Source organism: Meles meles, chromosome 9 (assembly GCF_922984935.1).
Source record: "Meles meles chromosome 9, mMelMel3.1 paternal haplotype, whole genome shotgun sequence".
Lineage (NCBI taxonomy): Eukaryota > Metazoa > Chordata > Mammalia > Carnivora > Mustelidae > Meles > Meles meles.
Genome location: NC_060074.1, coordinates 45,990,885 through 46,005,537, shown reverse-complemented (window position 1 = coordinate 46,005,537; position 14,653 = coordinate 45,990,885). Strand labels below are relative to the sequence as shown.

Sequence of the window (14,653 nt, the reverse complement as noted above, 5' to 3'; positions counted from 1 at the left end):
ACTTTTGGAACACTGGGGACAAGGAGAAGACCTCACAAACATCCAGAGAGAAGGATCCCATCACTTCGAGGGATCTGGAACCAGCATGGCTTCCTGGTTTTCGGTCACAACATTGGGAACAAGAAGACAAATGTTTTCAAGCTAGAATTCTGTCTGCAGCTGAAGGTAGCGGCCCATTGAGGGGAAATAAGAATGAGCAGGGCCCACCTCTTCATGCCTTCTCTTCAAGACACGGTTGGGGCCGGAATTTCTGCAGAATGAGAGGGGAGCCAAGAGGGAAGCTGGATGGGACAGAGATGGGAGTCTCCTGGAGGCTGATGAGGCCAACCTCCTGGTGGTGGCTGTGCCAGAGACACTGGGTCACCTGACCAGCCGGGAATGCATCAGCGTCCAGTGCAGGCACATGTGCCCCACACTGTCCTCTTGCCCTATGGACATGAGCCACCGAGCCTGCCCCCTACTATTCTTTGGCACTGAGCCATTTGGGCCATCTTGTCCTGCTCCATGCCCTGCCCGATGACTTCACTCACCTGAGCACACGCTTTCTTCCATGCACCCACTTTGGTAGCTCTCGCATGAAGCCTGGAGCCCAGCCACAATGGACGTAGAAGCAGGAATTCGGGGCAGTTCTGGCCCATGAGACTGCCCTACCAGCTGCCACACTGGGTGGCCTGTGGCTTCCTGGACACCACTTTTGTCCTCATCCCCAACAGAGCTCTTTCTTGCCAACAGTCCTAGATGCTGAAGGCAGATTAGACTTCGAGACTTTTATCTCTTCCTGAGAGCCTATATCAGACTCTCGTGCTCGCCTCTGTCAGCAAAGGAAGAGGTGTTTGGGACACACGTATGGATGGTATAACCATAAAGAAAAACAAGGGGTGCTTGGCAAAACCAGATGCTGTTGGGGACAGGGGGCAGGCACACAATTTGGGGGTGATCGTCGATTCTTCCTGCCTTGATGGATGTGGCTGTGTTCCACTCCTACCTCGCTTTTCCCCGGGAGGCCATGCACTTCAGTGTGTGTGATGTGGGCCGCGGTGAAACACCGAAGACCCTTGAAATAAGTTACACTGTCCCAAGATGCCCCCATCCCTCTGTCCCCTCTCCCCGTCATCTCAGTCCCCCTTCCACATCACACGTGGACAGAATGTGAGAGTAAGAAGAGATCACAGTTACAAAGTTGAAATAGCTCTTCTTTTCCCCTGGATGTGAATGAGTCCTTCTTTCCTTGAACAGACCCTAAACTTTGACCGCGTTTTCTAGAGAATAGTGCTTGTCTTTATTCCGTGTCTGTACGGTGGCATGAAGTAGCGCTGAGGATGGAGGATCTAACCCACGTAATGGAAAATTACAGTGTCCTTTTTTATGGTCATTTATTTAAAAACAGAGAGACTAACACATTTTTTTCTGTTTCTGATTGAGGACTTGCCGTTCACAGCCCAGGCCTGCCGTTCCGTGTTGAAGCGCTGAATGTGGGCTTTGTGCTTTCACTAACGTCATGAGTCTGATTGTATTAATATGTTTCTCAAGGCACAACCTATAAAAGCAATTTTCTGGTCCACATAAAATATTCATGAGAATACAGGCTTTCTTGTTTTGATGCTGCATTCTTTATGGAGAGAAGGTTGTATTGTTTTTCTCGGGGTGCTTTGGGTCAAAAGTGCTGGCAGTTTCTGTTGAGAACTCACAGCATTTCAAATAGTTTTGGATACAGAAATAGTACGAGTCCTCTTTGACGCACCAGCTAGAGGCTGTGATGAACAGGGATTGTGGCTGTGACTCCTCGCCACTCTCCCCCTCCCCGGCAGGCATGCAGGCCAGGCCCTGGGACAGCTCTGCTCCGGCCACCCGACTGCCACCCGCAAGGGGCGAGGAGGCGGCGTTTCTCCAGAGGCCTTGCAAGGGTCTCCTTGTCCCGCAGCAGGTCCAGAGTTGTGCTTTCACGTCTACCTGTAAACGCAGTGCTGTTTTCCAACAGGAGGGAGTGGCAGGAGCTGGTGTGGCCGACGTGGGTTGCGACGAGCAGTCCATTCTGTCTGCCCTGCTCTTTGCTGTCTTAGAAGGGTGAAGTTCTAGATGAGGCCTCAGAACGGTAAACTGAGGCCATGCACCCTCCCTTCCTGGGAACTGGGGAATACAGCAGACGTGTCGCAGTGAGGACGGCATGCCGTCCTGGTCACGTCAGCAAGTGCCCTGGCCCTTAGCCCTCCATGCCCTGTGAATGCCCCCCCATCCCTGTCGTCTGTGGACCCCTCACTACCCCGGCATCCCCTAACTTCTGCTCTGCCGAAGGACGACCAGGGGCTGCCAGGGACTGTTCCCCCAAAATATCTCCATGATTCCAGGCTCCAAAGAATCTGGGAAAAGTTGGAGGAAACAGTGAAGCTCAGCTTGTGTGTGGTGGGTACACACAGCCAACGCCATCCCTGGAAACCACCTGCCCTGCCCCTCCTGCCACCTGCACTTCCCTGCACCCCGCTGAGGGCCCCTCTGTGGCCCAGCCTGTCCCAGCACGGCCCTCTGCCCAGCCATGCCCTCGGATTTGCTCAGTCTGCGTCCCCATGACCCTCCACGTACACCTGGACCCCATGGGCCCTTGCTCACACCTGCCTGTGGCTCATGGAGACACAGCCCCCGTGTGGACCCTTCCCCAGCCCTGCCATCAGCCCACGACCCTCTCCGCTCTGCTTTCTCACCGCAGGCCTGCTGTAGGCTGGCCCGGGAGCGGCCCCGCACACCTCCTCAGCAAAGGCACTTGTGTGTCCGGAGAAAAGTTTGGCCATGGTTTTGACGTTAACTAAAAGGATCCCTTAAAAGGTGTTTTATGTTCAGTGTCAGATGGTCCCCTGACCCCCTTTATGAACAATTAGAATGAAGAGAGGAGAAGCCAGAGTGAGCAGCAGAGGGGGCTTCTGCCCAGCATGTCAGGGACGGCCCCATCAGAGGGAAGATCTTGGTCACCTCGGCCCATCTCGCAGCACGGGTCCCACCTGACCAGCCCTGCCATGGGAGCCAACTATGCCTGCAGCTTACCAGGTGCAGGACAGGTGCTTCTTTCATGAGCTCTCCATGGTTCCATTCTTAAGCTGAAACGTGGCTGCTCAGCCAGGCAAGTGGAGTGGGAGAGAGCCAGGGTGGCTCTCACCTGGACAGGTGGAGTGGCGTGTTCTCCCTCCAGCGGCCGCGGGCTGCGTGGCTCAGTGTGGTGTGTGTAAGCAGCCGCATGGAGTCGGGCTTGTCCTCAGGAAGCAGAGGCTGGCTAAGCCGGGGGTGGCCTGCCCTCCAGCTCCCCTGTGTCCCCTGTGTCAGGAGCCTCCTCCTGACTGTGCCATGGACACACAAGGGCAGAGCCCACTGGCCAGCCACGGTCATGGTGTTTTAGGAGGCGTCCAGCCCCGTCAGCCTTGTGGACAAGGGACGATACAGCCGTTTGGGAAAGAAGGGCATATGTTGAATTCCTGTAAGAAGCTGAGCTCTGCTTCCTTTTCTCCACGTTTGCTCGCTGAGCGGCCCTCCCTGCTCTCCTGTTTATTCCTTAAAGTCTGAAGCAAGTACGGGAAATACTGAGGTTTTATAAAATGGGCTATTACAGTTTTACTGTTTTTTTTTGTTTTTGTTTTTGTTTTTTTTTAAAGATTTTATTTATTTGACAGACAGAGATCACAACCAGGCAGAGAGGCAGAGAGAGAGAGAGAGGAGGAAGCAGGCTCCCCGCTAAGCAGAGAGCCCGATGCGGGGCTCGATCCCAGGACCCTGGGATCATGACCCGAGCTGAAGGCAGAGGTTTTAACCCGCTGAGCCACCCAGGTGCCCCAGTTTTTCTGTTTTTATATTTCATACTAAAAACGATGAAAAAAAAGAAAGGAAGTTGGCAAGATCCCGTCTTTACCAGCTCCTGTGTGGTGGGGCAGGTGGCACGCCCCTTCTCCCTGGTCCTGTCCATGAAAGCAGTTTATTTGTGTAGATTTATCTCATGTAAATAGCAAATAAAATCCTCCTGGTCCATCAAGGCTGAGACGCCGTTAGAAATGCATGTGAACAATTGGGGTTGCGTTTCCCTGACTGCGGGAGGAAAGGGAAGACAAGCAGCCCGCTGGCATCTATCCTGGTCTTCTCAGGGCTCAGAGGTCAAGGGAGTTGAGGACTTTCCCAAGATGGTTGGATCCGGAGTATTTTCCGGCCACCTTTTGGACAGCTCTATTTCTTCCCTCTGTGCCCTGTGGTCCAGGGTGAGGTGCTCCTCGAGGGGAAGCTGGTCCTGGCCCTGGGGCCTCTGTCAGCCGGTTCCTGCCGGCCTCGGGGAGCTCCAGGCCTGTGTAGCCGCCGCAGTGCCTTTGGGGTCTGTGGGTGGGAGAGACGGAAATTTTGTTAAGGAGTTAGAAGGCCCATGCCCCATCCTGGGCAGCATCCTGGACTCAACCTCTAAGCTGAGCCCAGCAGGCTCCATGAGCAGGTGTTCATCCCAGACACTGGGGCCCAGAGAGGCCAGGTGGCTAGAACCCAGGGTCCCAGCCCTGCCTCATCAGAACGGCCAGAGGACCCACTGGCTACCTGGGCCGTGACTGCAGGAATGCTCTGTCCAAAGGGGCGGTTCCACTTATGGGCTATTTTACCAGCAAGCCTGGCTTTGAGGCTGTGGAGCACGGACTTCTGAGGAACCAGGTGATGTCTGGGACCAGGGCGCCCTGTGGCCAGCATCATTTGGAGATGCTAGAACAGGGTCAGGTGCATAACACAGCCGGACTTTCAGAGGGTCTGGGCAGAGGGCCCCTGAGGGCAAGGAACTGGTCCTTGGTGGCCCGTGTTTGTAGGGTTTGGTCTCTCTTTCTGGAGCGTGAGGCCTCAGTCTCCTGCCCCAGGCCCCCCCCCGTCTGGTGTGTGTCACTTGAAGATCTGGGCCCAGGGCAGGTTGTGGGGGAGCTTTCTGGAAGGGGTGGGAGCTTGTGGGCCTGTGAGCACAGGGGGCGGGGCCTCCGCAGCTCCAGAGAGGTTTCTGTGAGCCCGAGGGACTGCTGGGCTTTGTGTCTGGGGAGCTCCGTCGCAGTGTCTACCTTCGTGTGCACCTGCTCTACCTGATGCGAAGGAGCCCCCACGGCAGCCTCTCTTCCGTGACGGCCGTGATATCAGAGTTTCTGCCTGCTTATCCTCACTTTAATTGGTTATTGATTTGTAAGCTTTAAGATTGATTGAGCTTCTATTGCTAATCAGAATCACGTGGGCTTTTCTTCCGTGGTACCGTAGTCCTGGGAAGCAAATCCGTTTCTCTGGGCCGCAGGGAAGCCCACGACCTGATGCTTGTGCCCATGCAGGCGAGCTGGGGAGCAGTTATGGGCTGTGGGCGGTGAACACATTCTCCATGGAAATGCTCTGACCACCCAGCGTCCATCCGAACCACTTCAGGGACCCACACTGTCCTGTGGTTCCTGCGTGCAGCCCTTAGTGGCCTCATGACAAAGAAGAAAAGCACAGGCCCATCTGCCTCTCCTCTCGCTGGCGCTCAGCTTTCCTTAAAGCCATTTCCTCGCGTACTCCCTCTGTTGGCTTTCAGAAATGTCATCCGAGCTGCTGCTGGGCCCACATCAGGGCCTCTGGTGGCAGGGGCGGGGCGGGCCGTGCATTTGTGCCATGGCATGTCCTGGTCTGACCTGCCCCTCAGTTTTGCCCCCTCTGCACTTAAGGAATGGAAGGCCACCGAGGACCCCTGAGTCTTGTGCTTTGGGTCCGCCAGGCAAGAGATGGGGGGAGAGGCATCCCGAGGGTCGCCCATGCTCACGCAGGCGGCACCACTAGACGGCGGCATCAGAGTGGGCGGGGGCCTGGGCACACCGTGCCGCTGCAGTGACCGGCGCTTCTGTGCTCTGCTCTTTCCCGCAGTGGACGTGGCCTCCGCGCTGCCTCTGCAGGTCGCTCCCCCGGCGGTGCCCATGGACCTCCGCCTGGACCACCAGTTTGCGCTGCCCGTGGCGGAGCCCACCCTCCGGGAGCAGCAGCTGCAGCAGGAGCTGCTGGCCCTGAAGCAGAAGCAGCAGCTGCAGAGGCAGATCCTCATCGCCGAGTTCCAGCGGCAGCACGAGCAGCTCTCCCGGCAGCACGAGGCCCAGCTGCACGAGCACATCAAAGTAAGTCAGAGGTGGGGCAGCCACGCACCTGTGTGAGCCTTCCAGACGTGAGGTTCCCCATGGCACCCAAGGGCCACTGCCTTGGCGTGCTCCCCACCATGCACTGCACCCCCATGGTGACTCACAGGAGGCCCTCTCTGTGCCGGGACTAAACTAGTGGGCGCCCGCCAGCCCAGCAGCAATGGTGCGTGCGGCACATCATGGGAAAGTCACTGCCATAGGAGTAGACTTGAGAGAGGGGACAGGCTTGTCATCTACTTTCATCCAAAAATATAAGCTGCGTCCCCAAACAGACAAATGACCAGTGGGAGGGAACACCAGAATATTAGCTGTGATCACCTCTGGGTGCTGTACTCAAAAAGCATTTTTGTTTTTTTCTCAGGATTTGTCTTTTCTTAGTTTCTCCCATGGATCCCGTATAATTGGAAAAAGATGGTGATGTGGGGGGTTTTTTTGCATTTAAATTTAATAAGAAACGAATAGGTCTTCTTGTGGCGTTTAGTCTCTGTAAATACACAGTCTGACCCGAGGGTCAAAATTAAATACGTTGGAAAGAACCATGTGTCGGTGATGTGTAGCGAAGTTGTGTTCTGTGGTTGAGGAGACCTCCTCTAAGCGCCACACGCGCCACTGTATTCAGAACCACATAGAGCAGCACAGTCCCACAGATCCAGGCGGGCAGGTTAAAAGTCCAAAGGTAGTCTCACATTCTGCACTGGCCGCCCTAAAACGAAGCAGAAAACCCCAGGCTGCATAAGTCATCTGTTGGTGTGTAACAAAATACCTCGAACTTAGCTATTTAAAACAGAAGAAAAACATGCATTACCTCATAGTTTCTGTGGTCTGAATGAGGGTCTCCCTAGCTGGTGGCCATGACCCAGGGTCCCCCATGAGACCACGGTCAGGGCTGTGGGATCCACTTCCAGGCTCATTCATGTGGTCACGGGCAGGAGGCTCAAGCCTTGTCACCAACGAAGCCCCCTACAGGGAACAGCCCATGTGTCTCCTGTGGCCCGGTCTTAGACGTGACCTGTTCCCTGCCCTGCCTGACTCTGCTGGTCGTGCATATCAGCAGACCCAGGCACGTCCTGGGAGGTGCCCAGCCGAGGGTGAACACCAGGAGGCAGGGATCGGTGCGGAGCACTGGGAGCCTGGCTACCAAAAGGTAAAATTAGTCTCCATGCATCGTATGTAACCTTGTATTTCTGAGACAGTTCAGTGTGTAAGCGGTATTCTTTTTTTTTGAAAGATTTTATTTATTTGAGAGAGAGAGAGAGAGCACAAGCAGGCAGAGGGGCAGAGGCAGAGGGAGAAGCAGACTCCCTTCAGAGCAAGGAGCCCAATGCAGACCTCAATCCCAGGACCCCGGGGTAACAATCTGAGCTGAAGGCAGATGCCTCACCGACTGAACCCCCCGGGCGCTCTGGTATATAAGCAATACTGAAAGTGTTGTTCGCACGGAGCCTTGGGAAGCCATTGTGGCCCATCCACGTAGAGCATGTCTCCATCTGGACCAGCTGAGTTTCGTGCCCTCTGTGGCTACATGTGCTCAGTGGCTTCTGTGGTATAGCACGCCTGGGGAGGACTGTGAGCTCCCACTCGGTACTCCCGGGTGTTTCCAAGACGCTCTATCCAGATGGAGACCTGTATAGCAGGTCCCCAGTAAGGGGACCCCAGGAGCAGGTGCCAGGCCCTTCCTTTGCCCAACCCGTGGCCCTGCTGCTGGCTGTTGTTCATGTGGCGGCCAGGCCACGTACTGGGTGTGCTTGGTTGGGCACAGCCACATGTCCCTGGCATCCAGGGCTAGGAGAGAGGTCTGTCTGAGGCCAGCCTAGGGAGATGGTCGCTTGCCAGCTGGAAGTCACAGGTTACTGGTGTTCTTCCCAGTGACCACATGCAGCCCATGGAGTGGCCTCATCTGTAGGCTGTTTGGTAACAGAGAAGAGCCCTCAGCTGGCAACCTATTCGGTTTTGTCTGTGAGGCCGTGGCCTCCCCTCTGCAAGGCTTAGAAGCAGACTCCCAGCTCTGCTGTACCCAGCACACCCTGCCCACTCTACCTGGGCCACCCCTTTCACGGTCAGGGCCCTGTGTGTCCCCAGGGCTCCTTCATCCCGGTGTGCCCCCTATCCCGGTGCCACCCTGCGTGGCCTCGCATCTGTCGCCAGCTAGGGAAGGTGCCCGGGGGCCGCGTCCTGCCCTGCACACAGCGTGCGGCGGGAAGACCCTACCCGACCTGGTGGTGGTGGCCTCCTGTGCTGACCGGGATTTGAGGAGGATGCCTATGCCCCTGGATTTGCAGCTTTGACTAGCAAATGAGAAACTGAGACGTAATCAAGGGCCATGTATGAGCAGGGTCGTCGGGTTGACAAGGAAACAAGCATCATGAAGACCCTTGAGAGGGTTGGGGCCGCCGCCTCAGGGCAAGGCCAGGCTTCCCTGGTGCCCTGTCTCTGTCCCCCCGGGGCTGCAGGACTCCATGTCACTGCTGTGGAGAAGCAAGAGTCTCCCTCCTGAGCCTTCCCTCAGTGCTGGCACCGCAGAGCTGTGCAGGGAGTGCCTGGCTGTCGGGGCTCTGCTTCTTGGGCCATGGGGCCCCCCGAGCTCCCCTCCCCCACAGGGCTAGATGCCCTCAGGCCTCTTGGGAGCCCCCTAGACATGCCCCCCACAAATGAGCCCCCCACAGACGTGGTCCCCTCAGAGACATGGCTCCATGGATGGGGCCCCCACAGATGTGGCTCTCTCAGAAGTGGCACCCCACAGATGTGGCCCCTGTGCTGATTTGGCCTCCCCTCAGACGTGGTTCTCACAATGTGGCTCTAGGCCTGGTTCTCAGAAACACAGGGAGAATCTTAAGTTTACATGTTCTCTGCGTTTTAATCATTTGTTTTATTTTTTTTAATAATTTATTTATTTTGGGGAGAGAGAACAAGCCAGGGGAGCAGCAGAGGCAGAGGGAGAAGCAGACTCCCCACTGAGCAGGGAGCGCCATGTGGGACTCAATTCCAGGACCCTAAGACCATGACCTTAACCAAAGGCAGACGCTTCACTGACTGAATCCCCCACGGTGCCCACATTTGTTTTATTTTTTTTTCATGTAAACTGGAGATTATAAAAGCTGTCTAACCTCTGTGATCATGTCGTTACAGATCAGTTAGCTTCTGTTTTCGATGATCGAAACTCCGTTCCTAAGCCTTCGTATTATGGGTGACATTTGGCAGTAGCGTTTGTCAGATTTCTTGAACATACAGTCTGATTTATGTCATTAAATTGTCAAGGAATTTGCATAGGATTTTATAATTAAAAAGGGAAGAGTTTTGAACTACAGCTGAAATTGCTAACTTCGGGTAGATAAGATCTTTTGTAAATGTCAGTGGTCAGTGTCACCCTTATCCATGATGCTTTGCTGGTCGTGGGTGATCCGGGCTCCGTATCCCCACCTGTCCTGGACAGTCACTCCTCTGTCCATAGGGTCTCTGGGGAACGGCATCACTGAGACAGAAGGAGACTGTGTTTGGGGGTGGTGAGTGCTGGTGCCCAGAAAGTCGTCACCTATTTCATCAACCAGAATTGCTTACAGGATTAAAAGACCATTATCCAGATTGGCTGCTTGGGGGCTACTTGTGTTATTTCAATTTTTTAAAATGTTATTAAGAAAATACATGTTTCAAATCAAAAAGTAGTGCAGCAGTAACTCATTGAGCCTGCCCGTCCGTGCTTCCTGCTGGGATCCCAGGCCTGAGGTCTGTTCTGGCCTGTGCTCCCTGTGGCCAGCTCTGCCCTTTGGGGAGAGATCCCGTGTGGTGATGTCTCCCTACAGGAATGATGTGGCTCTCCTCCCTGCCACCCCTCAGGCACCTGCAGACCCTGTCACACTGGGCATCTCCAAGTACTCAGGCTGCTCTCCGAAGACAGAACTCTTCAGGCTCTCCATGCTTTGTCCGTGGGTGCATGCTTCTAGCACACACCACCTAGTGACCATGCCCTTTGGTTCAGCCCTCAGCTCTTCCTGCCCTCTCATGTCCCTGCTGCAGATCCTGTCCTGCAGTCTAGAAGCCTGTAGGTGCTTCTCCCTGTGCACAGACACCGGCGGTCACGCTTGGGGCTCCCAGGCCTGTGGGTCTCAGGCCACACGCAATTTATTTTTAAGTGTTAACGACACAATAATGCGATTTTTGTGTTTTAAGGTATCTGAACTCTGAATGTGGGACATCTTTAGATCAGTATCCCTGATGGAAGCGTTCATTTTATGAAAAAAGGGCAACAGCTGCATCCTGTAAGCCAGCACAAGTCCCTTCCTGCCTGAGGGGTGATGGCCGCCATTTCACAGGGACCACAAAGATCGCCGTGTGGTGTCTCAGCTAGCGTTTGCTGTGTAACAAACTGCCCAACCGCCCAGACGCAGCACTTAGCACAGCAGGCGTTCTGTTTGCTGGGGGTTGTTGGAGCTGTTCCACAGGCATGGGCTCTCTCTCATGCCCCTGAGTCAGCTTTGGCTGCCTGGTGGCCGGGTGACCTGGAGGATGGCATCACTCTCTGGTCTGCTGGGTGGCAGGCAGACTAGCGAATTATCTGCTGCTCTCAGAGTTCCAGGCTCACAGAAGCGCAAGTATGTTTTAAGCAGAAGCTCAAATTTTAGATGCTGTCGCCCACTGGCCAAGGCCAGTCTTGAAGCCAAAATGAGAATTCATATGAAGTAGACCCAGTGTCTATTTCAAGGCAGTGGATGTCGGGGGGCCTGCCACAAACGGGAGCCAGAAGCGCAGTAGTCTTCTCTAGGAGCACCACCCGAACCATGTTCAGAGGGGACTGGTCACCAGGACTCACTGACTGAGACAGGAGCATCATGAAGAGGAGGGGACAGGGCCGTGGGCCGGGACACTGGAAATATATTTTGGTATTGGGAACTTGTCAGCATTCAGCGTCACTGACTGAACGTTGTGAACACTAAGTGGGGGTGGGGTTGCCACTGACAACAGGTGCCACCGGGGTGGCTGCCATCTTGGTTCCCTGGTGGCAACCACGGCCTTGTGCGTCAGGGGTCCTTCCTTCCCCGACATGCGTTACAGCTTACAGAATGCCTCCTAGAAGCCTGCTGGCCAGCCCTTTCTTCACTCTTGTTCTTGTGGCTTTGTATCTCTTCAAAAGTACTCTTTTCTGTCCCTGTTAGTGGTCTTCAGACTTCAGCCACGTTTGCCCGGATGCTGACCTCCTCTTTAAGGGTCCCTCACGGAGTCGTCCCCGCAGACCTTCCTATGCAGCCTGTCGAGGGGCAGAGCCTCAGCACCCTGGAAGGAGAGGCAGGCCAGGGCCCCGGAACCCCGGGGTCATCTGTGGGAGAGAAGCAGGGTCTGTGTTGGCGTCTGGGCACTGCCGTTTTCACAAGGAATGTTTACCCATAAAAAAAATCTCTCTCAGATCATATACATCGTTACTGTCAATTACTGAGTAATCGGAGATTACAGAGGGGAGAGTGTTACTCCGGTGCTGGGGGCTAGGTAAGCTTTTAGGTCTGCAGTGTCATCTGGCGTGTAAACTTTGATTTTAATGGCTTATTGTAGTCTCACAATGAACCGTAATGAATTTAAATAACCAAAACTACCCGAGTACTTGACTGTGAAGGTCATTTTCATTTTCTCAGGTTTTTCACATCCTCGTGCATGTTATCGTGCTGACAGTAGACCTGGAACTGCCGAGCCAAGGCAGGTGCTCCCCTGTGCTGCTGCTTACTGAGTGCCAGTCCCAGGTGACCCCGTGTCCGTCTGTCTAGCTCTGTCTCCCTGCCTCCACCCCCAAAACCCTTGCTGATTCCATAGGCAGAATAGGAAAGCAGCAGGAACCGGGATGGTCGGCACCCCCTCCCCCTAGCCTCCCACCAGTCCTCCCCCTCCCAGCGGTCGGGCTGGAGGGCACGCCTGTGCAGGAACCACACCTTCCAGGGACGCAGGGCCATGAGTCACCCCCAGCCGTCTCACCCATTGCTGGCGCGTCTCCACATTCAGTTTCCATTCTGTCTTACATCCTGTGTGTATTTCCTCGATTGTCTGCCACCATATTTCTATATGCTTATTGACTTTTTTCATGTTCTGCTACCAAGTATCGTTTTCTTTGCTGTTTCTCTATTGCCTGCTCCTGGGTATATGAGTGTCTCTGTATGTTAAGGGCATGACTTCAGTGTCCCATCAGATGCTGTCATTTGGCTCTTTGTTCTGCTTGTAATCAGTTCGGTACCTACTTGACCTACCCTTCTTCATGAACCACGGGTTTTTCTAAATGACGGAAATGGGGCCTTACTCCCTCTGCCAGTTCAGAATGCTCTCCTGATCCTGGTCAGGGCAGATGGAGCACATAACGGGGACCGAGGCCCTGCCTTGGGTTACTCAGCCTTTCTCTGCTTCATTCCCATTAACCGGCCCGGTACTTCCGTTCGTGAGTGCATCTAACAACAGGGCAGGCCACGGCATGCCAGTGGGGAGATGGATGTTTCCCCATACGAAACCTCTGTTCGTTTTTTCCCCTTCTCTTTTATGGGAAATCCTTAGTTTTTTCCTCATCATTTTTTTTATTGTGGTCCAGTTCACATAACACGGAATTTATGATTTACTGTATTGAAGTGTATAATTTAGTGCACTTACAATATTGTATGACCATCCCCACGAGGTGGCCCCATAACATTTCCATCGCCCCCAGAAGAAACCCTGCGTTGGTGAGCCAGGTGCTCCCCGTGGCCCTGGCCAGACTGATCTCCCTTCTGGGTCCGAGTTTGCCCACTTTGGACGGGCCGCATGCTCGGAGTCGGGCTGTGCGTGGCTCTTCGTGGCGGCCCCCGTCACTCAAGCGAGACCCTCAAGGCTCACGCGGGTTAGCCGCGTCAGTGCGTCCTTCCTTCTTAAGGCCAAGTGGTACTCAGTGGGGCTGTTTAGTCTGCTTATCCACCCTCCGTGCATGGACAGTCGGGCTGTTGGCATCTGCTGGTAGTTGTGAGTCGTGCCACTGTGATCGTCTGCACGCGTGCTTCTGTCCGAGTATCTGCGTTGTGTTCTTCTGCGGAGATGCCTGGTCTGGGGACTGCCGAGTTGCACAGCAGCTGTTAAACTCTTCGAGGAACCACTAACCTTGGCTCACTTTTGTAGGAAATACACAGTAGCATACGGTTTGCCATTCTGTCCGTCCTTGAGTTGCAGTCGGTGGTGTTGGTAAGTCCGCTCACACTGTCCTGCAGCCTTTAGCACCATCCATCCCAGAACTTTCTCGTCTCCCCAAACAGTGTCCCTGTGAAACACTGACCACCCCACCCTCCGTCCAGCCTGGGAGCCATCCTTCTGGCCCCTGAATTGGACTCTTCTAGGCACCTCATGCAACATTTGTCTGGAACTAACGGTAAATGTCAAGTGTCTGGGGGTTCAAGGTCGTGTGCCATTAGCAAGGTCCCTAAAATGGGCCATGTTACTGGCAGGCGAGTTCCTTACCACACGGCTGTGTTTTAGACCCTGTGTACACACACCTCATGTGCTTCAGGGTGGGCCCGGGGCACAAGAGTGGGACATGCGTGTCTGGGGCCTCAGGGCGCCCTGCCACTGTCTTTTCCCGTGGCCAGCCCAACACGGGCACTGGGAACCCCCCAAACTCAGATTGTCCTCTTAGTTTCGTAGCTGATTTTACATATACCTGAAATACTCGAATGAAAACCAGTCAGATGGATAAAAGTCAAAACCAGCCTGTCTTTGCAGGAATATTGTGTACCATGCGTGGGCTAATGCTGCTGAGGTGGAGGTCTAAATGAGCTCTGTTTAATTCCCTGATGTTTGCAGGTGTTCAGGAGAGTGAGCAGCTATCTGTCCTCGGGCATGCCTAAGAATTTGGACCTTTGAGGATGGAGCTTGATAAGTAAACTGATGGTTAAATATGAACCCAGAAGTAACTGACCTCCGATTTAACCGTCATTCTGTTGCGTTTCTAATAAGAAAGGCAGAGTGAGCCGGAGCAGTGAACTGCGTCCAAACCTCCAACAGACAGAACGGGGAGGGGTGGGGCAAGCCACAAGCACCATGGGGGTTGCAGACCCCATCCCCGGCCCAAGGAGAGCCTGGCTAACAGATGGGAGGAGATGTAGGCTGGGACCCCTCTATTCCGGCTGGAGTCATTGTTCTGCTTCCCAAGTGATCTGGACTCTGGGGTACCCAGGGCCAGCTTGCAGCAGGTCTTGGAAACAGGCCGCTGCTCGTGGCACCCCATGCTTCTGGAAGCTTGTCTCCTGCATCTTGGCCTTAAAGCCCCTGCGAAGGGTATGTAGAGGGAGCATGCAAGCATGTGTTGAGAGGGTCTCAGGAGTATTAGTAATACCCCGTGTAGGACTGACCCCCCAGCACACATCTGGGGTGTGCTGGCCCCTGGTATGTACCTACATGATGAAGGCTTTTGAAAGCCAAAATGGCGTAAAGCAAAGAAGCAATCACCACTGATTGACACGGAAACCTTTCTGAGCGTTCCCAGAGTTAGAAAAATCACCTCTCTTAGGCTTTTCTGGTATACAACT

General features: G+C 54.4%; 1 protein-coding gene across 5 annotated transcripts in view; it reads left to right on the top strand.

Annotated features, from left to right (window-relative positions):
* HDAC4 (histone deacetylase 4) overlaps nucleotides 1–14,653 on the top strand; it is a 290,774-nt gene that overhangs the window by 169,419 nt on the left and 106,702 nt on the right. For all 5 annotated transcript variants that reach the window (XM_046018154.1, XM_046018153.1, XM_046018155.1 and 2 more), the window contains one exon: nucleotides 5,875–6,119. In XM_046018154.1, coding sequence (XP_045874110.1) covers nucleotides 5,875–6,119 — 245 coding nt within the window. The remainder of the gene's footprint in view (nucleotides 1–5,874; nucleotides 6,120–14,653) is intronic.